This window comes from Miniopterus schreibersii (assembly GCF_964146895.1).
Source record: "Miniopterus schreibersii genome assembly, chromosome: 8".
NCBI classification, from domain to species: domain Eukaryota; kingdom Metazoa; phylum Chordata; class Mammalia; order Chiroptera; family Miniopteridae; genus Miniopterus; species Miniopterus schreibersii.
This window is the reverse complement of record NC_138109.1, coordinates 37138749-37152228: the sequence shown is the minus strand read 5'-3', so window position 1 is coordinate 37152228 and position 13480 is coordinate 37138749. Positions and strand designations below refer to the sequence as shown.

Sequence of the window (13480 nt, the reverse complement as noted above, 5' to 3'; positions counted from 1 at the left end):
TCTCATCACCAACCCATAGGATCTTTTTTGTCTCCAAATTCTGCTCCTATGTGACTTTGAAAATATATATGTTGTTTACATTATTTCTCAGAATCATCAGCTCTGCCTTCTCAGAAAATAAGAATGTGTGACTAGCAACAAACTCAGTAGCATGGTTTCAAGAATAAAATTGGAGTGTGCTTTTTGTATCTGGCAGCAAGAAAATGAAAGCATTAGTACTTTCATTTTAATAATTATCCCAGTTGATTGGTGGTATTTTTTTCCCCAAACCCCTTTGCTTGTTTTATCATGCTTTTTCTGCACAATCGCCCTGTGGGGTAGGTAGCAGCAAGGGATGTTATTCTCGTTTAATAGATGAATAGACAAATGTCAAGGACACTTCCACTTGACTGTGCACTGGTGGCTCAGATTCAACATTTTCCAAGCAGAACCTTCAGTCTTGCTCTTCTTCTTATGGTTTGTCTCACAGAATGGCTTCACAGTTTTCCCAGTTGCACCAGCAAGAAACCTGTGCCTGCTTTCTTCCTCTCTCTCCCTAACTCTGATATCTAGCTAATCACTGAGCCCTTTAAATTCTGCTTCCTTTTTGCCCCTCAAAACTACCCTCTTACTTGTGTTTCCTCTGCCATCATTCTAGTCAGACCACCATTCTACCTCAGCAGGGAGATTTTAATTATCTTCAAACTGGCTTTCCTTTTCTATGCTTCCCTCTCTGTATTAGTCAGCTATTATAATACTTCTGTGTAACAAATTACCCCAACACTCAGTGGTTTGTAATTATAATAATTTATGCTCACATCTGCAGATGTGAGCTAACACAGCATTTTCTTATTTCACTTAGACTTTCCTAGGCTTGGCTCCAGACTGCAAATTTGGTTCAGGTCTGCTCTGTATTTTCCTTATTGGTCTGAATCAGTGGGCTCTTCAAGGCAAGTTCTTCTCCTGGTAATGGAAACATTTCAAGGGGACAAACTCAACCATAAGTGCATTTTAAGTCTTTGCTTGTGTCATATACACTAATCTCCCATTGGCCAAAGCAAGCCACATGGCAAAGCATAATACTAATGGGGCAGGGATATATATGCTACCTCTTTTAGGAGGAACTTCAAAACCACAGATCAAGTGTAACCCCTACTTAAAACATTTAAAACAACAGTTTAATTCTCATTGTCCTAGTATAAAATTCAAACTCCTTGACTTACCATTTTTACTCAACTTTCTCTATTCTCTACCTCCCTCCCACCCCCACCTTGCACCAAACTGAACTTCAGTTTCCCTAATATTTTGTGTGTGTGAAATTCTCTTCTCTTCATTTTATTTAATCCTAATTACTCAACTTAAATCTCAACTTAAATATCAGCTCTGTCAAGAAGCATCATTGTCTGGTCACCAAGACTGAGGTACATGCCTTTCCTAATGTACTTCTAAATCAATCTGTGCACAACCCTATAGCAATGACATACTATTAAAATAGGTTGTTTCCTTGTCTATCTCCTTCAATAAGCCTTTAAGTCTTCTAAGAATAAGATTTTATCTTATTCATTGTTGTTTCCAAAATTCTCTCTATATATAATAACCCAAAGCCAACACCTTATTTATGGAGAAATGCTAGAGGCTTTCACATTTGAATCTGGAAGAAGTCAATGTATGCATTATTTCCACTGGTTCTTAATACTACGTTGGAGGTATTAGCCAATGTAATTAAATAAGAGAAAACAATTACAAGCATAATTAGAAAAAAAGAGAAAAGCACTTTTTAAAAAAATTTTTTAATATATCTTTATTAATTTCAGAGAGAGGAAGGAAGAGGGAGAGAGAGATAGAAACATCAATGATGAGAGAGTTGTCATTGATCAGCTGCCCCCTGCATGCCCCCTATTGAGGATCAAGCCTACAAACAGGGCATGTGCCTTGACCAGGAATCAAACTGCGATCTCCTGGATCATAGGTCGATGCTCAACTGCAGAGCCACATCAGCCAGGCCAGAAAAACTCTTTTTAGATGTTAAGATCAAACACATAAAATCTCAAAACAGCTAATGAAAAAACAACTAAATAAGATAATTTGATAAAATAGTTATAACATCAATATACACATATCAACAAACTTTATATGTATCTATATATAATCAAAAACTAGTTAGAAGATAAAATGCAAGACACAGTTTACAATAGCAAATAAATAACTAAATAAATAAATCGAATGCCTAGACATAAATTTAACAAGAAATGCCCAAACCTTTATGAGAAAAATATATAAAACTCTTGAAAGACACAAGAGTAGATTTGAAAAATAGATAAGAGTGTTATATTCTTGTGCAGAAAAAAGTTAACATTGTCAGCCACTTTTAAAATCCCAATAACTTTTTTGCAGAAATATAAAAACCCATCCTAAAATTCATATGGAACCTTAAGGGTTGCTAAAGATCTTAAACATTCCTGAAAAAGAACAAAGCTGGAGAACTTATGCTTTCTGGGGTTTCCACGAGAAAGGCAAGGCAGGGTTAACAGATTAGAACTGGCTAATTTAAATAACCCAGGGGGCTTTGGGCATAGACCTCTAGCTGTCTGGTATCTGGATCTGGGTTGATTTCAGGGGGGGCGAGGGGGATATTGGCTTTGTGTATGAGGGTTAGATGAAGGAGGTGGTAGGGGATATGGACTCAGGCCTGCTTGGTTTGCATATGAACAGTGTGTTAGCAGGCAGCTCTTTACTATCTCTAGGAATTAGGCCTGGGAGGGACAATCTCCTTCAGCCAACCAGGCCTTCCAAGATGTCAAACCATCATAAAATACAGAAAATAAAAAACGTGATTAATACACCCTACTCCACAGCAAGAGGGAATGGGATTTTTATCACTGACCCTTATTCCATCATTTATTCTATTGTAACCTTTAATAACATTGCTCTTGGGATGTAATAGTTCTGGGCTTTTAATCTCTTCTAGTCCATTCTTGACAAAGCTCTCAATTACCTTTGCTGCCCTCCCTGAATCTGCTAATTAAAAGAGCCCAAGGATACCCTTATCTCTAATAAGAACCCTAATTTGCCTATAAATGCCTTATGTTCTACCTAATTTTTCTTTGTCCAGACACCTTCTTTCTTACACAAATGAAACGGTATCTAATTGTTGATATATTTGTCAAATACTTGTTAATTCCATAATGCTGAAGTTGACGTTGAGGCAAACTTTCTTCTCTGAGGACTCAATGACCCAATGACTACATGGGCTAAGGTCATTTGGAACTGGGACTATGTTTTAAGGCACTGGTTGGCTCACTCATATTCTCTCTTCCTTCCTCTTTGTCCTCCCCTGTCCCCTTCTGAACTTACTACCATTTGTCTTTGTTTCTTCAAAACTCCCAACCAGGCAACTGTCCACTGCAGCTCTGTACCAACTGGAGACCAGTCCTTGTCCTATATCCATGGCCTCCCCAGGAGAAAACTTAAAGACTGGTCCTTGGATCGGATGGCAAGGGGAGCTTCTGAGCAGCCTGAGGTGTGTGTATACTGAGAGCTGGTGAGCTATTTTCTATTGTGGATGAAGGGGTATATTTGTTGGCTGTATATTTTGATGTGGAGTAGATAATATGACAATCTGAGGATGGACTGGTGGATACCGGACTCCACATGTCTAAATGGCTTTTCAGGGAGCTTTCCTGGGGAGTTCACAGAAGACCTCAAATGTCTCAACTGAACTTCTCACATTCCTCCCACCTTCTTCCTCCCAAATCCTGTGGGTCTCTAAGATATGTTGTTCTAAATCCTCATATAATCACAGAAGTTATTTTGTAGAAGACAGATGATACACCTTAAGGAGCCTTCTAACAGGGCATGTACTCTGAAGCGACCTTCCTCTTCTCTTCTGAAGGAGAAGGTCCTGAGGCACTGTAAACTAACAAACACACCCAGGTTGAACACTTCCTTCAGGGATTACTAACACCCTATTCTAGGCTGGGCCTGGAAGTGGGTGCTCTGATACCAGCCTACTAGGCTTCCCCTTCCTTGCAGGGCCTTCAGCATCTTACCTCAGAGCACTGTTAATTTTTGTTTTGTTTGTTTTTGTTGTTGTTGTTGTGTCAGGATATTGGCCAGAGGCCAAGTGGAACAGCAAAAGAAGACACTTTTCTTCTCGCCCTGGTCAGAAGAGAACTTGAGTCATATCCTTTGAAATCTGGCTTATTAGATAAGCTTCGAAAAGAGCTGAAAGTTCTGGATCCCATCTCTTCAGGATTTCTTCTTCAATCTCAGCTGAGCCACCTCTTCTTGAGGCATGAAGTCCCTCTGCAGTTACCAACAGTCAAGATCCTCTGCCAGAGGTTTTCCAAGAGCGGCTCTCCTGAAATGGTATGGCCACCTGGCAATTTCAAATGTGTATTCCTTTCATTTATTTTACTTGAACCCATCAGAGTAATAGAAGACTAGTTTCTTTCTTGAAAAATAACTTTACCATTGACCCCTAAGATACAAAGCTTATTTGTATTCATATGTGGAAATCTCTAGTCAAAATAGACCAGAATAGAAAAGAGATTCCGGTCTTTTAGCCCTGTTTAATTTCTCTTTAAAGGACTTTCCTTCCCCAACTTTCATTGTCTGCTCCTAACACTAATGGGATAGTTACAGATTCAAGATAATGGGTGCACTAAAGTCCGTTTACAAGCTGAGCAGTCTGTAAACTCCAAGGTAAGAACGGAGAACTCGACTAAGATGTGTGGCAGTTCTAGAGAGTTAGAGAGTGGGAGGTATCTTTGAAATATAACTCACCACCAATGATTTACTTGTTAGGAAACTGAGACCCAGAGGGGTCAAGGAATTTGCTCAGGACACCCAGAGAATTAATGACAGACCCAGGGCTGAGGTCAAGATTCCCCTGTACAAGGACAGGGCTTTTTCTCTGCTTGCCCTTCCCAAGTTCACACCTGAGAGTGAATATGAAGCATGGTCCAAGTGTAACCAAATTCAGGGAGCTAGAGGAAAATGCCCTAAAACAGGAAGAAGTAACAGTGATGAGAAAATCATTAGTGAGCATGTGTTGATAGAAAACCAGGCCCAAGCCAACCTCATAGGGATAGTCTGAGGATTTAGTAATATAAGAAATGCCAATTACCTGGTTTCATGCTTAGCAGCTAGTTGGTACACAAATAAATGTAAGTTCTCTCTCCTGCCCATCTTTAACCTGCAAAAATAAAATAAGTTGCATATTTATGAGAAGTATTTAGCAACACAATATCAACTTATTAGTACAACCTCCATGAATCTTTAGTTCAGTCAAATTTGCTGGTCTGAAACCTGGTTTATATCAGGGGCCCTATCCAGCTTCCTTTCCCCACTGCTCCCCACTCACTGCCCTGGGGTTGTCTGCCCACCACAGTCCCTAGGATGTCATCCAGCCCAGCAATGGAAGTGGACAACATTCCTTTCCTATGTAATAATAATAATACAAAAGCTTTTACATTTTTTCACTTAGCTTAGTAAGTAGGGCCCTATCCCCAAATAATCTGTATGTATCTGCAGAATATATCTAAATAGAAGCATATATTATATATAATAAGTATATAAAGAGATGTGAGAGAGTGTGGGGCGAGAGGCTAGATTATGGTGTAGTAACAAATAGGCCCAACATCTCAGTTGCTTAAAACAACAAAAGCTTATTTTTCATTTACGTTACTCTTCTATAATGAGTTAGCCACAGGCTCTTCTCAGTATTGTCATTACCTTAGCTCCAAAACCCAGGCTGATGAAGCAGACACTCTGGAATATTTGGGGACATACAGCAGAGGGGGGAAAAGAGAGCTCCGGAGGGTCTCACGTCACCAGTTTAACCCTCAGCCCAGAAGTAACACATGTCCCTGCTGCTTATAACTCGTTGGCCAGAACTGGTCACAGGGCCCGACCCAACCACAAGGCAACCAAGAAGTACAATTTTACCATTTGTCCAGAAGGGAAAATAATAGGAATATTTGGTACAAAGCACTAATACTTATATTTTTAAAGCTGCTTTAAAAACTTCGTGGTAAAAGATTCCAAACACGTTTCATTTCAGCAGGCCCTTTTTCCTTACATGTAAATTAAATGAGAATGTTCTGTCTTATATTTAATTTTCAGGTGAACTATGAGAAGCTACTGTGTTTTGTGGAAGTGGCCGCTTCAGATGAGCCACGGCGAAGCAGAAGCATGGTGGGCAGCCGCCCGAGGGAAGCCCAGGGTGGTGACCGTCGCAGCGCCAGGTGCGTTGCCCTGCCTGGGAGCACGTTGTCCCTAGGCTCCTGAGCTGGCAGGGCTCCCAGGGACCGCTCCTTCCGCAGGCTCGCCCCGTGCAGGGCGCTGCTCGCCAACTCTTGGCTTATGCTGATAGTTTTCCCTCTGTGCTGTACACGGGTTGGCACAGGAAATTATTTGCAACGATTGTAAATGTTTCTTAACATTAAGTATGTGTCTTTTTTATGAGGTCGCCATGTAAAAGTGAAAAAATCCATTGTGAAATAGGAAATGGTTATGGCTCTGGCTGGCTGGCTCAGTTGGTTGGAGCATGGTCCCGTACACCAAAGGTTATGGGTTCGATCTCCACTCAGGGCACGTACCTAGGTTGCGGGTTTGATTTCCCGGTCTGGGCCCCTATGGGAGGCTACCAATTGATGTTTCTCACATCGATGTCTCTCTCTATCTCCTGCTCTCTCTCCCTTCCTCTCTCTCTAAAAATCAATAAAAACTTATCCTTGGGTGAGGATTTAAATTAATAAATAAAATGAAAGAAAGAAATCATTGTGTCCTGGTGTGGAACTCATTCTGGAGAATGATTCCAGAAATATGTTCAGTCAGTGAACTCCTGGGCTACAGGTACTAGCACAGGAAAGTTTGAGGTATAGGAATCAATAATCCCTTCACATAATCTCTAAGGAAAGAAGTGATTAAAAGTAAAAATTAGGACGTAAAGAATGTATTAGAGATGAGACACAGTAAAGCATGATAGTCCCTATGTTCTCCGAGAAAAGTGACAAAGGGCAGTGGTTAGGAGCATAACCCCATCGCCAGAAGCCTGGGCTCAATCCCTCTCTCTGCCATTAAGTGGCTCTGGAAACTTGAGCTAGTCACTTACCCTCTTTATGCTTTTAATCTCCAACTGTAAAATGGGAATAATAATAGACTTCACTTACCCCCAAAGATGTGTAACAGTGACTGACTTAATTAATGCGAAGTTCTTAAAGACAGTCCTTGGTACACAGTAAGTGCTATATAAGTGTTTGTTACTATTTTTATTTTATTTCATTTATTTTTTTATATATCTTTATTGATTTCAGAGAGAAGAAGGGAGAGGGAGAGAGAGAGAGAGAAACATCAGTGATGAGAGAGAATCATTGATCAGCTGCCTCCTGCACGCCCCTCACCGGGGATCGAGCCCGCAACTCAGGCATGTGCCCTGACTGGGAATCGAACCGAACCTTGATCTCCTAGATCATAGGTCAATGCTCAACCACTGAGCCACATCAGCCAGGCTGTTTGTTACTATTTTTAAACTATCCTTCCAGAAAATACTCTTTTCAGTTATAAATAATGTGACATAGTGTCTAAGAGCCACAGGATAGGAACCTACCTCTTCAAGAAAAAGGTAGAGTTTTCTGTACAAATGTTCCTGGGCCAAGTGCTAGACTTAATTCCCTTCTACACAGTGCCCTTTGGACTCTGATACTTCATTCAGCAAACATTCATTGAATACCAGTTGCGTGCCAGGCACACTTTGCTGGACACAATGAATTCAGAGTTTGGCAAGGCCCAGTCACTTCTTCAAGGATTCACAGTCCAAACAAATATCACTCTCCGAGCAACGATCCTACTGAGAGCCATGGAGCCCTATACATTTTTAACAATCAGCAACTATACTTCATATCTTACAGATTATAAGATTTGGGCCCTGAGAGGTAATAGACTATGCACCAGAAAACGTGGCCACTTGTTGGCAGAAATGGGTCATATGAGTCCTAGACAGGAAGCCTCTCCTGAGCCCTAGACTAGGTTATGTCTCTTTGGTGCATGGTCCCATAGATGTTTCCCTTCATCACAGACATTGCACTTGTAATTATTTGACATTTGAGGTTCGGAATAGTGTCTATCCTGGCCAACTCAGTATCTAGCACAGTTCTAGCAAAGTTCCTGGCACATGGGAGATGCCCAATAAATACTTGTTGAATGTAATTGGCAGCTCTCATTATCCAAAGAGCTTGCATCACTTCATGTGCAGGGACATCTGGATATCTACCCTGTAAAAAAGGTGCCTAAAGAGATCACCATGAACTCATCACAGAAAGTGCTGCTTTACATGAACCAGATAGTGTATGTGTGGAAGCGCAGGACTAGCGGCTGTAATGAATCCAGGCACTTTGTTAATTAATGTGCTGCTCAGGAAAATGCCCTCTCATGTTCTGTCAGGTAGAGCCTTTAATGAGGCAGCTCTGTGATGTTTTAAAAGGCTCCAGCATCACTAGTGAGAGCAGGAGTGGCAACAACTCTCATCACCTAAGTTGGACCAGATGAAATCCACTCCTGCAGCAGGTTTCCTAAGAGACCCCACCAGCTGCAGTAATGGGTTCCATACAGTACTTGTCTGTTCAGTGCCCAGTATATGGAGAGGGGGCCAGAGCCTCATGAATTCCTACTGCTAGACACTGGCCTTGCAAGAAAAGAGGAAGAAAAACTTCTGATTCAAATCTGGGGCAGATACATTGATTGGCAAGGCCCAAGTCATGTGACCTAAGCAGCAAAGAGAGGCTGGGAAAGCAAATAGCTGGCATTTTCCTCTGCTAGAGTGAGAGGCAGACTCTTGAGCTGGGAACTCCCTGAATGAGGGAAAGGAGGTGCAGAGCTAGGTGGCCAAGACAAAGACGAATAGCCCCTCCTCCTTTCCTGTACCAAACTTTTGGAAAATATTGGCTATTATTAAGTAATTCATAATGGCATAGTTTGGTGTCAAAGCTCAAGTAAGAGTTACAGAGCAAAAAGAAGATACAACATGACCTTTAGGAAAATAAATACATCTAAAAATAATCACTGGCCATTATTGTTCAGCATCTCCCAGAAATAATCAAGAACAAAACATACCTGACCCACATCTTGCAGAGCAAGAAGACTTCTCTATAGATTGCTCCAGTAAGATGCGGGTCTAGTCTATTAACCAATACCATCCCAATAAATTTAATTTTTTAAAAAGTTGATCAAGTGGAGGGGGGGCTGGAGCATCCTGAGGGCCTACTCTGTGCATCAGTTTCCAACTCCTCATTCAGTAACATCATTTTGGTAGCTTGGAATCATCCATGGTGGGAGCATTCACACCAGAAAAATCAGTAATGCTCCAAATCAGGGCTTTATCTTGAGCTGGTTGTTAAAGATTTATCAGCACATCACTGAAAGTAAACTAATTTACATGAGTAGGGGTTGGAGGTGTCATAGAATGTCCTTCTAGGGAAGTGGCACTTAAGCTGCAACAATGGAAATTAGGAAAAGCTTTATTGAAGAGAAAAGAGTTTGGCCAGATCTGGAAGGACACATACCTTTGAATGTTAAATAAATAAGTAAATATCTCAAACTGGTTTCATGAAAGAAGTGACTCTGACATTTTATCACTCTGGGACTTTTCACCTGTTATGTAAAGTAACAAAAGTCAGTCAGTTAGATAAACCATCTGAGTAATTACAACATTTGCATGCCATCTGGAAAATCCACAATTTCTCCCAAACTTTCCTACGTTTTCCAGATACAAATAGCAGAGTCAATGATAATGCAGGAATTTCACCTGGTTCAGGGTTTCTTCCTCCATTGGTTCCCTGGTTACAGGGATCTACCAGGATCTGCTTTGCTTTGCTTGTGACAATATGCAGTTTGGAAATTTGATTATCTGGGCTTAAAAAAAGTAAGGTCAAGCAGGTAAAGTGAAGTACTATGTACGCTTCTACTTTTTTCTCTCAACCTGGCAAAAAAGAGAGAGTAGATTACAAACTTTGGTCTATATTCTAGTCGAATTGGTTGGTTTTCCTGAAGAAGAGACTGTAGTGCTCACTGGAATGGAACAGATTTGAGTTAATAAGTGAAATCACTACATGCAGTCCCATGACCAGGTTACCCAGATTTAGAAGGTGGGTTCCCTGGTTCCCGGGTGTGTAACACAGGTGAGACACACAGTATGAAAACTCATAGCAGCTTCGAGCAGATCATCTTTTCACAGACTTTCCCCTGTCCCTCCAAGCAGTGCTGCCCCTCAAGACTCCAACTCTCCATCGGAAGTGAACAAGAGCCTGCTGGAGATCTTAAAGATGGCACTAAGGACAACCAACGGCAAACTCAACCTAGAGGGCCTCAATCTGAGTTTTCGAAAAGAAGATCACGGCTTCTCTGGCTTCCTGCCCCCACCCAAGGTGACCAAAATTAGATTTCTGATGTGTTCATGCCTAAAAGTCTATGCTGGAGCATTGGATCTGTAGTAAGAAGGCACAGTTATGATCTGTGTTCTGCCTGTGGATTATATTACACAGTTTTTTGTTTTCTGTGCCAGAGAGGAGAAAAAATAAAATAGAAAAGGAATTGTGAAATGTGCAGCATTGATCCAGGAATTACTTATATTAAGCTATGTTTTATGTTAACAATATAGAATATGGCAATACCCAAATCATATTTCACAGTGGAAAACACATGTTTTGCCAAGGCCAAATGTTAATTTCTCACCCCCTCTGCCAGCTCCCATGAGGTCAGCATGTGGTATCTCACTCCTTAGGAACATCACATTGTAGGGACTGCTGTGATTTATTGCTGATAGAGATGGGCATGCTCTTTTTGGAGCATTAATTAATAGTGCAGATGTGTTTTGTGGCAGAAGGTCCAGAACCATAAACCCTAGTCATGAGGCTACCTAGGATACAGGCAAAATAATAATTACCACTAATACTACAATTCCATTAACACCAACTCGTCACCACCAAGTTTTCCTGAGTTCTCTCTAAATGCCAAGTACTGCGCTAAATGCTTTACTTACATCATCTCACCTAACACTTACAAAATAACTACAAAATCTAAGTGGTTGTTATAATACTCATTTAATAAATTTTAAAAACTGAGTCCCAGTTGAGTCACCCAAGGGCCTCTGCTAGCACGTGGCAGAAGCAGGATTCAAAATGCAGAAACAAACTGGAAATTAAGAGCTATAATTGGAACTCCATTAGACAGAAGATTATCTGGAAGATTCCACTGAGCTCAGGACACAAAAGTTAAGATTCCAGAGGAGTGAGGGAATAGAAGGGATAGAAAATTATGGTGTTGGGGGTATATGAATCCCATTGGAAAGATTGAAAAATACCTTTCATTTAGGTAAATAGGAATTAGAATTGAGAGCCGGAGGATTTAAAAGAACAAGTGATGTTTATTAAGGAAGCAAGGACACAATATGCTGAAAGTAGTTTCTTATTCTGGCACAGAAGTAGCTTTCTCTATGCTTCACTTGTAAGTGTGCAAAGGTAGAACTCATGACTCTGTGTGTGTGTGTGTGTGCGCGCACGTGTGTAAATATTACACCTGCAGCATGTTTTACTAGAAAGAGAGAGAGAACACTATAAGAGATTCCACACATCCTAAATAGACGCTTTTATGTTCAGCAGTAGATCAGTAGGAATAGATTAAGAAGCACCAATTCTGTGTTATTAGAAACTACATAACACCATCAGTGAAGCTAGAATGTTCTCAGATGATACAGACTGGAACATAAATGACTTGAACATCAAAGTAAATTTGCTTAAACTCTTTGAGTCTCAGATTTTTCATCTGGAAAAACTGGGTTCCAAATATCTGCCCCCTGTCTGTTGTTAAACAAGATAAGCATGTGAAGGCATTTAGCACACTGTGATATCTGAGCACTGGCTAGCAGAGCAGGCCTTGGACTTCTCCCCCCACAGCTGGGCCTGAAAGATTAAATTTGTGGTTCATATCTAAGGAAATGGGACACATTTTCCTGAAAGCTGGTGTGCCTCTCATGAGCCATCTGGCATCTCTTAAGACATCTGGAACTCACTCAAAGTATATTACAGTTCTGGGAGGCACATAAGATACAATTCTGTTTCCCCAGAACATGAGACAAACTGAAGCCCAAGGGACATTGGATACTGAAGGCAGCAATTCTAGCCCAGCATTCTTGCTCCTGGACACTGGACTTCAGAGTGGCCTGAGAAGGGCCATCAGAATTAGAAGGGGTTTTCTTTTTGACTAGTACTAAATCTCTTTGGGGTACAGTGCAGAGAATCACAGGCCTTCTTAAATTTCTGATAAAATCTGTGCACCTTGTGCTGAACAGGGGTCGTGGGCTGAGGCACATCCTCACAGCCGGCATTTCACAGAGTTCACAAATGATCTATAGCTGCTCAGATAAATAAATGCAGTCTTGAAGGGTAATATGGGTCTTGCCACTCAGATCAATGGAATTTTGACCACTGTCAAAGGACAATATGAAACCATATCCAATATCTGCCATCTTCATTCTATGGACTCACTCATCCTATTCCTCTGGCATATCTTTGATGCAATGATAGCTTCTGGAAGGGCTGCTGAGGCAACGTGGATCCACATACGCTTGTTAACCACCCTGACCATTACCCAAGTAGACTCAATAGGTCTGCAGGACCTAAGAAGCCTCCACGCACACAGGCTCAGTCTAGCCCTTTTTCTCCATAATCTATATTCTTCATCTCTTGAACTCATTCTCTTTTCTCTCTACATCCCAAACTACTCCCAGGCCTTCTTCCCAGGAGGAAGCTAGAACCCAGGTGGCTGTGCTTCTAATTACTCTGCTTTATTTTCATGCAACGTCCTCATTACCATTAACAGGGAGTCCCATCACTGAGGGAATCCAGGGTTTGTGAATGTGAAGTTTGTTCTAGTGGCAAGACTCCAGCTATGTCACTAGTTTACCTAGTGGCTAAGACTGTAAGACAGTCTTCTGCAGTGTGTCAGCTCCTCTTTTGTATTTGGTTGTTTCTGTATCAGTACACTCTGCCCTAAAGCTATAAAATTATTACTAATAACTTCAAATCCTTCCCTTCTTCCAGTTCACCAGCCATCTTTCTGATCAATGTGGCATGTTCATGCTACTCTTGCATTCAACATATTATTCACTCAGTGTGTTCTGGGAACTGGAATAAGGCTGGGGACCACAGACTATTACAATTTCAGGAGCTCATGGGGAAAGGCAACATTTTTAATATATCACAATTCTGTATAACAAATATAGTGAACACAGAGAAGCAACGCCAACCTAACCTAGCCCCAAAACTCTCCATAGGAGAAGATGCAAATTCTAAATCTTAAAAGATAGGTGAATTTGGCAAAGAATTGGGGGAAGGAGCGGAGGAAGGAATCGGAAAGGTGTTCTAGGTAAAAGGAGCAATGAGAAATGGCCCTGAAAGGAGAGAGAGCATGCTTAATTCAGGGAACTGGACATTGTTTGTAGAGG

General features: G+C 41.1%; 1 protein-coding gene across 3 annotated transcripts in view; it reads left to right on the top strand.

Moving 5' to 3' along the window:
• LOC308560556 (uncharacterized protein C1orf87) overlaps positions 1–13480 on the top strand; it is a 54251-nt gene that overhangs the window by 15180 nt on the left and 25591 nt on the right. For all 3 annotated transcript variants that reach the window (XM_081144570.1, XM_081144569.1, XM_081144571.1), the window contains exons 4-7: positions 3371–3499; positions 4084–4347; positions 6106–6227; positions 10238–10403. In XM_081144570.1, coding sequence (XP_081000696.1) covers positions 3371–3499; positions 4084–4347; positions 6106–6227; positions 10238–10403 — 681 coding nt within the window. The remainder of the gene's footprint in view (positions 1–3370; positions 3500–4083; positions 4348–6105; positions 6228–10237; positions 10404–13480) is intronic.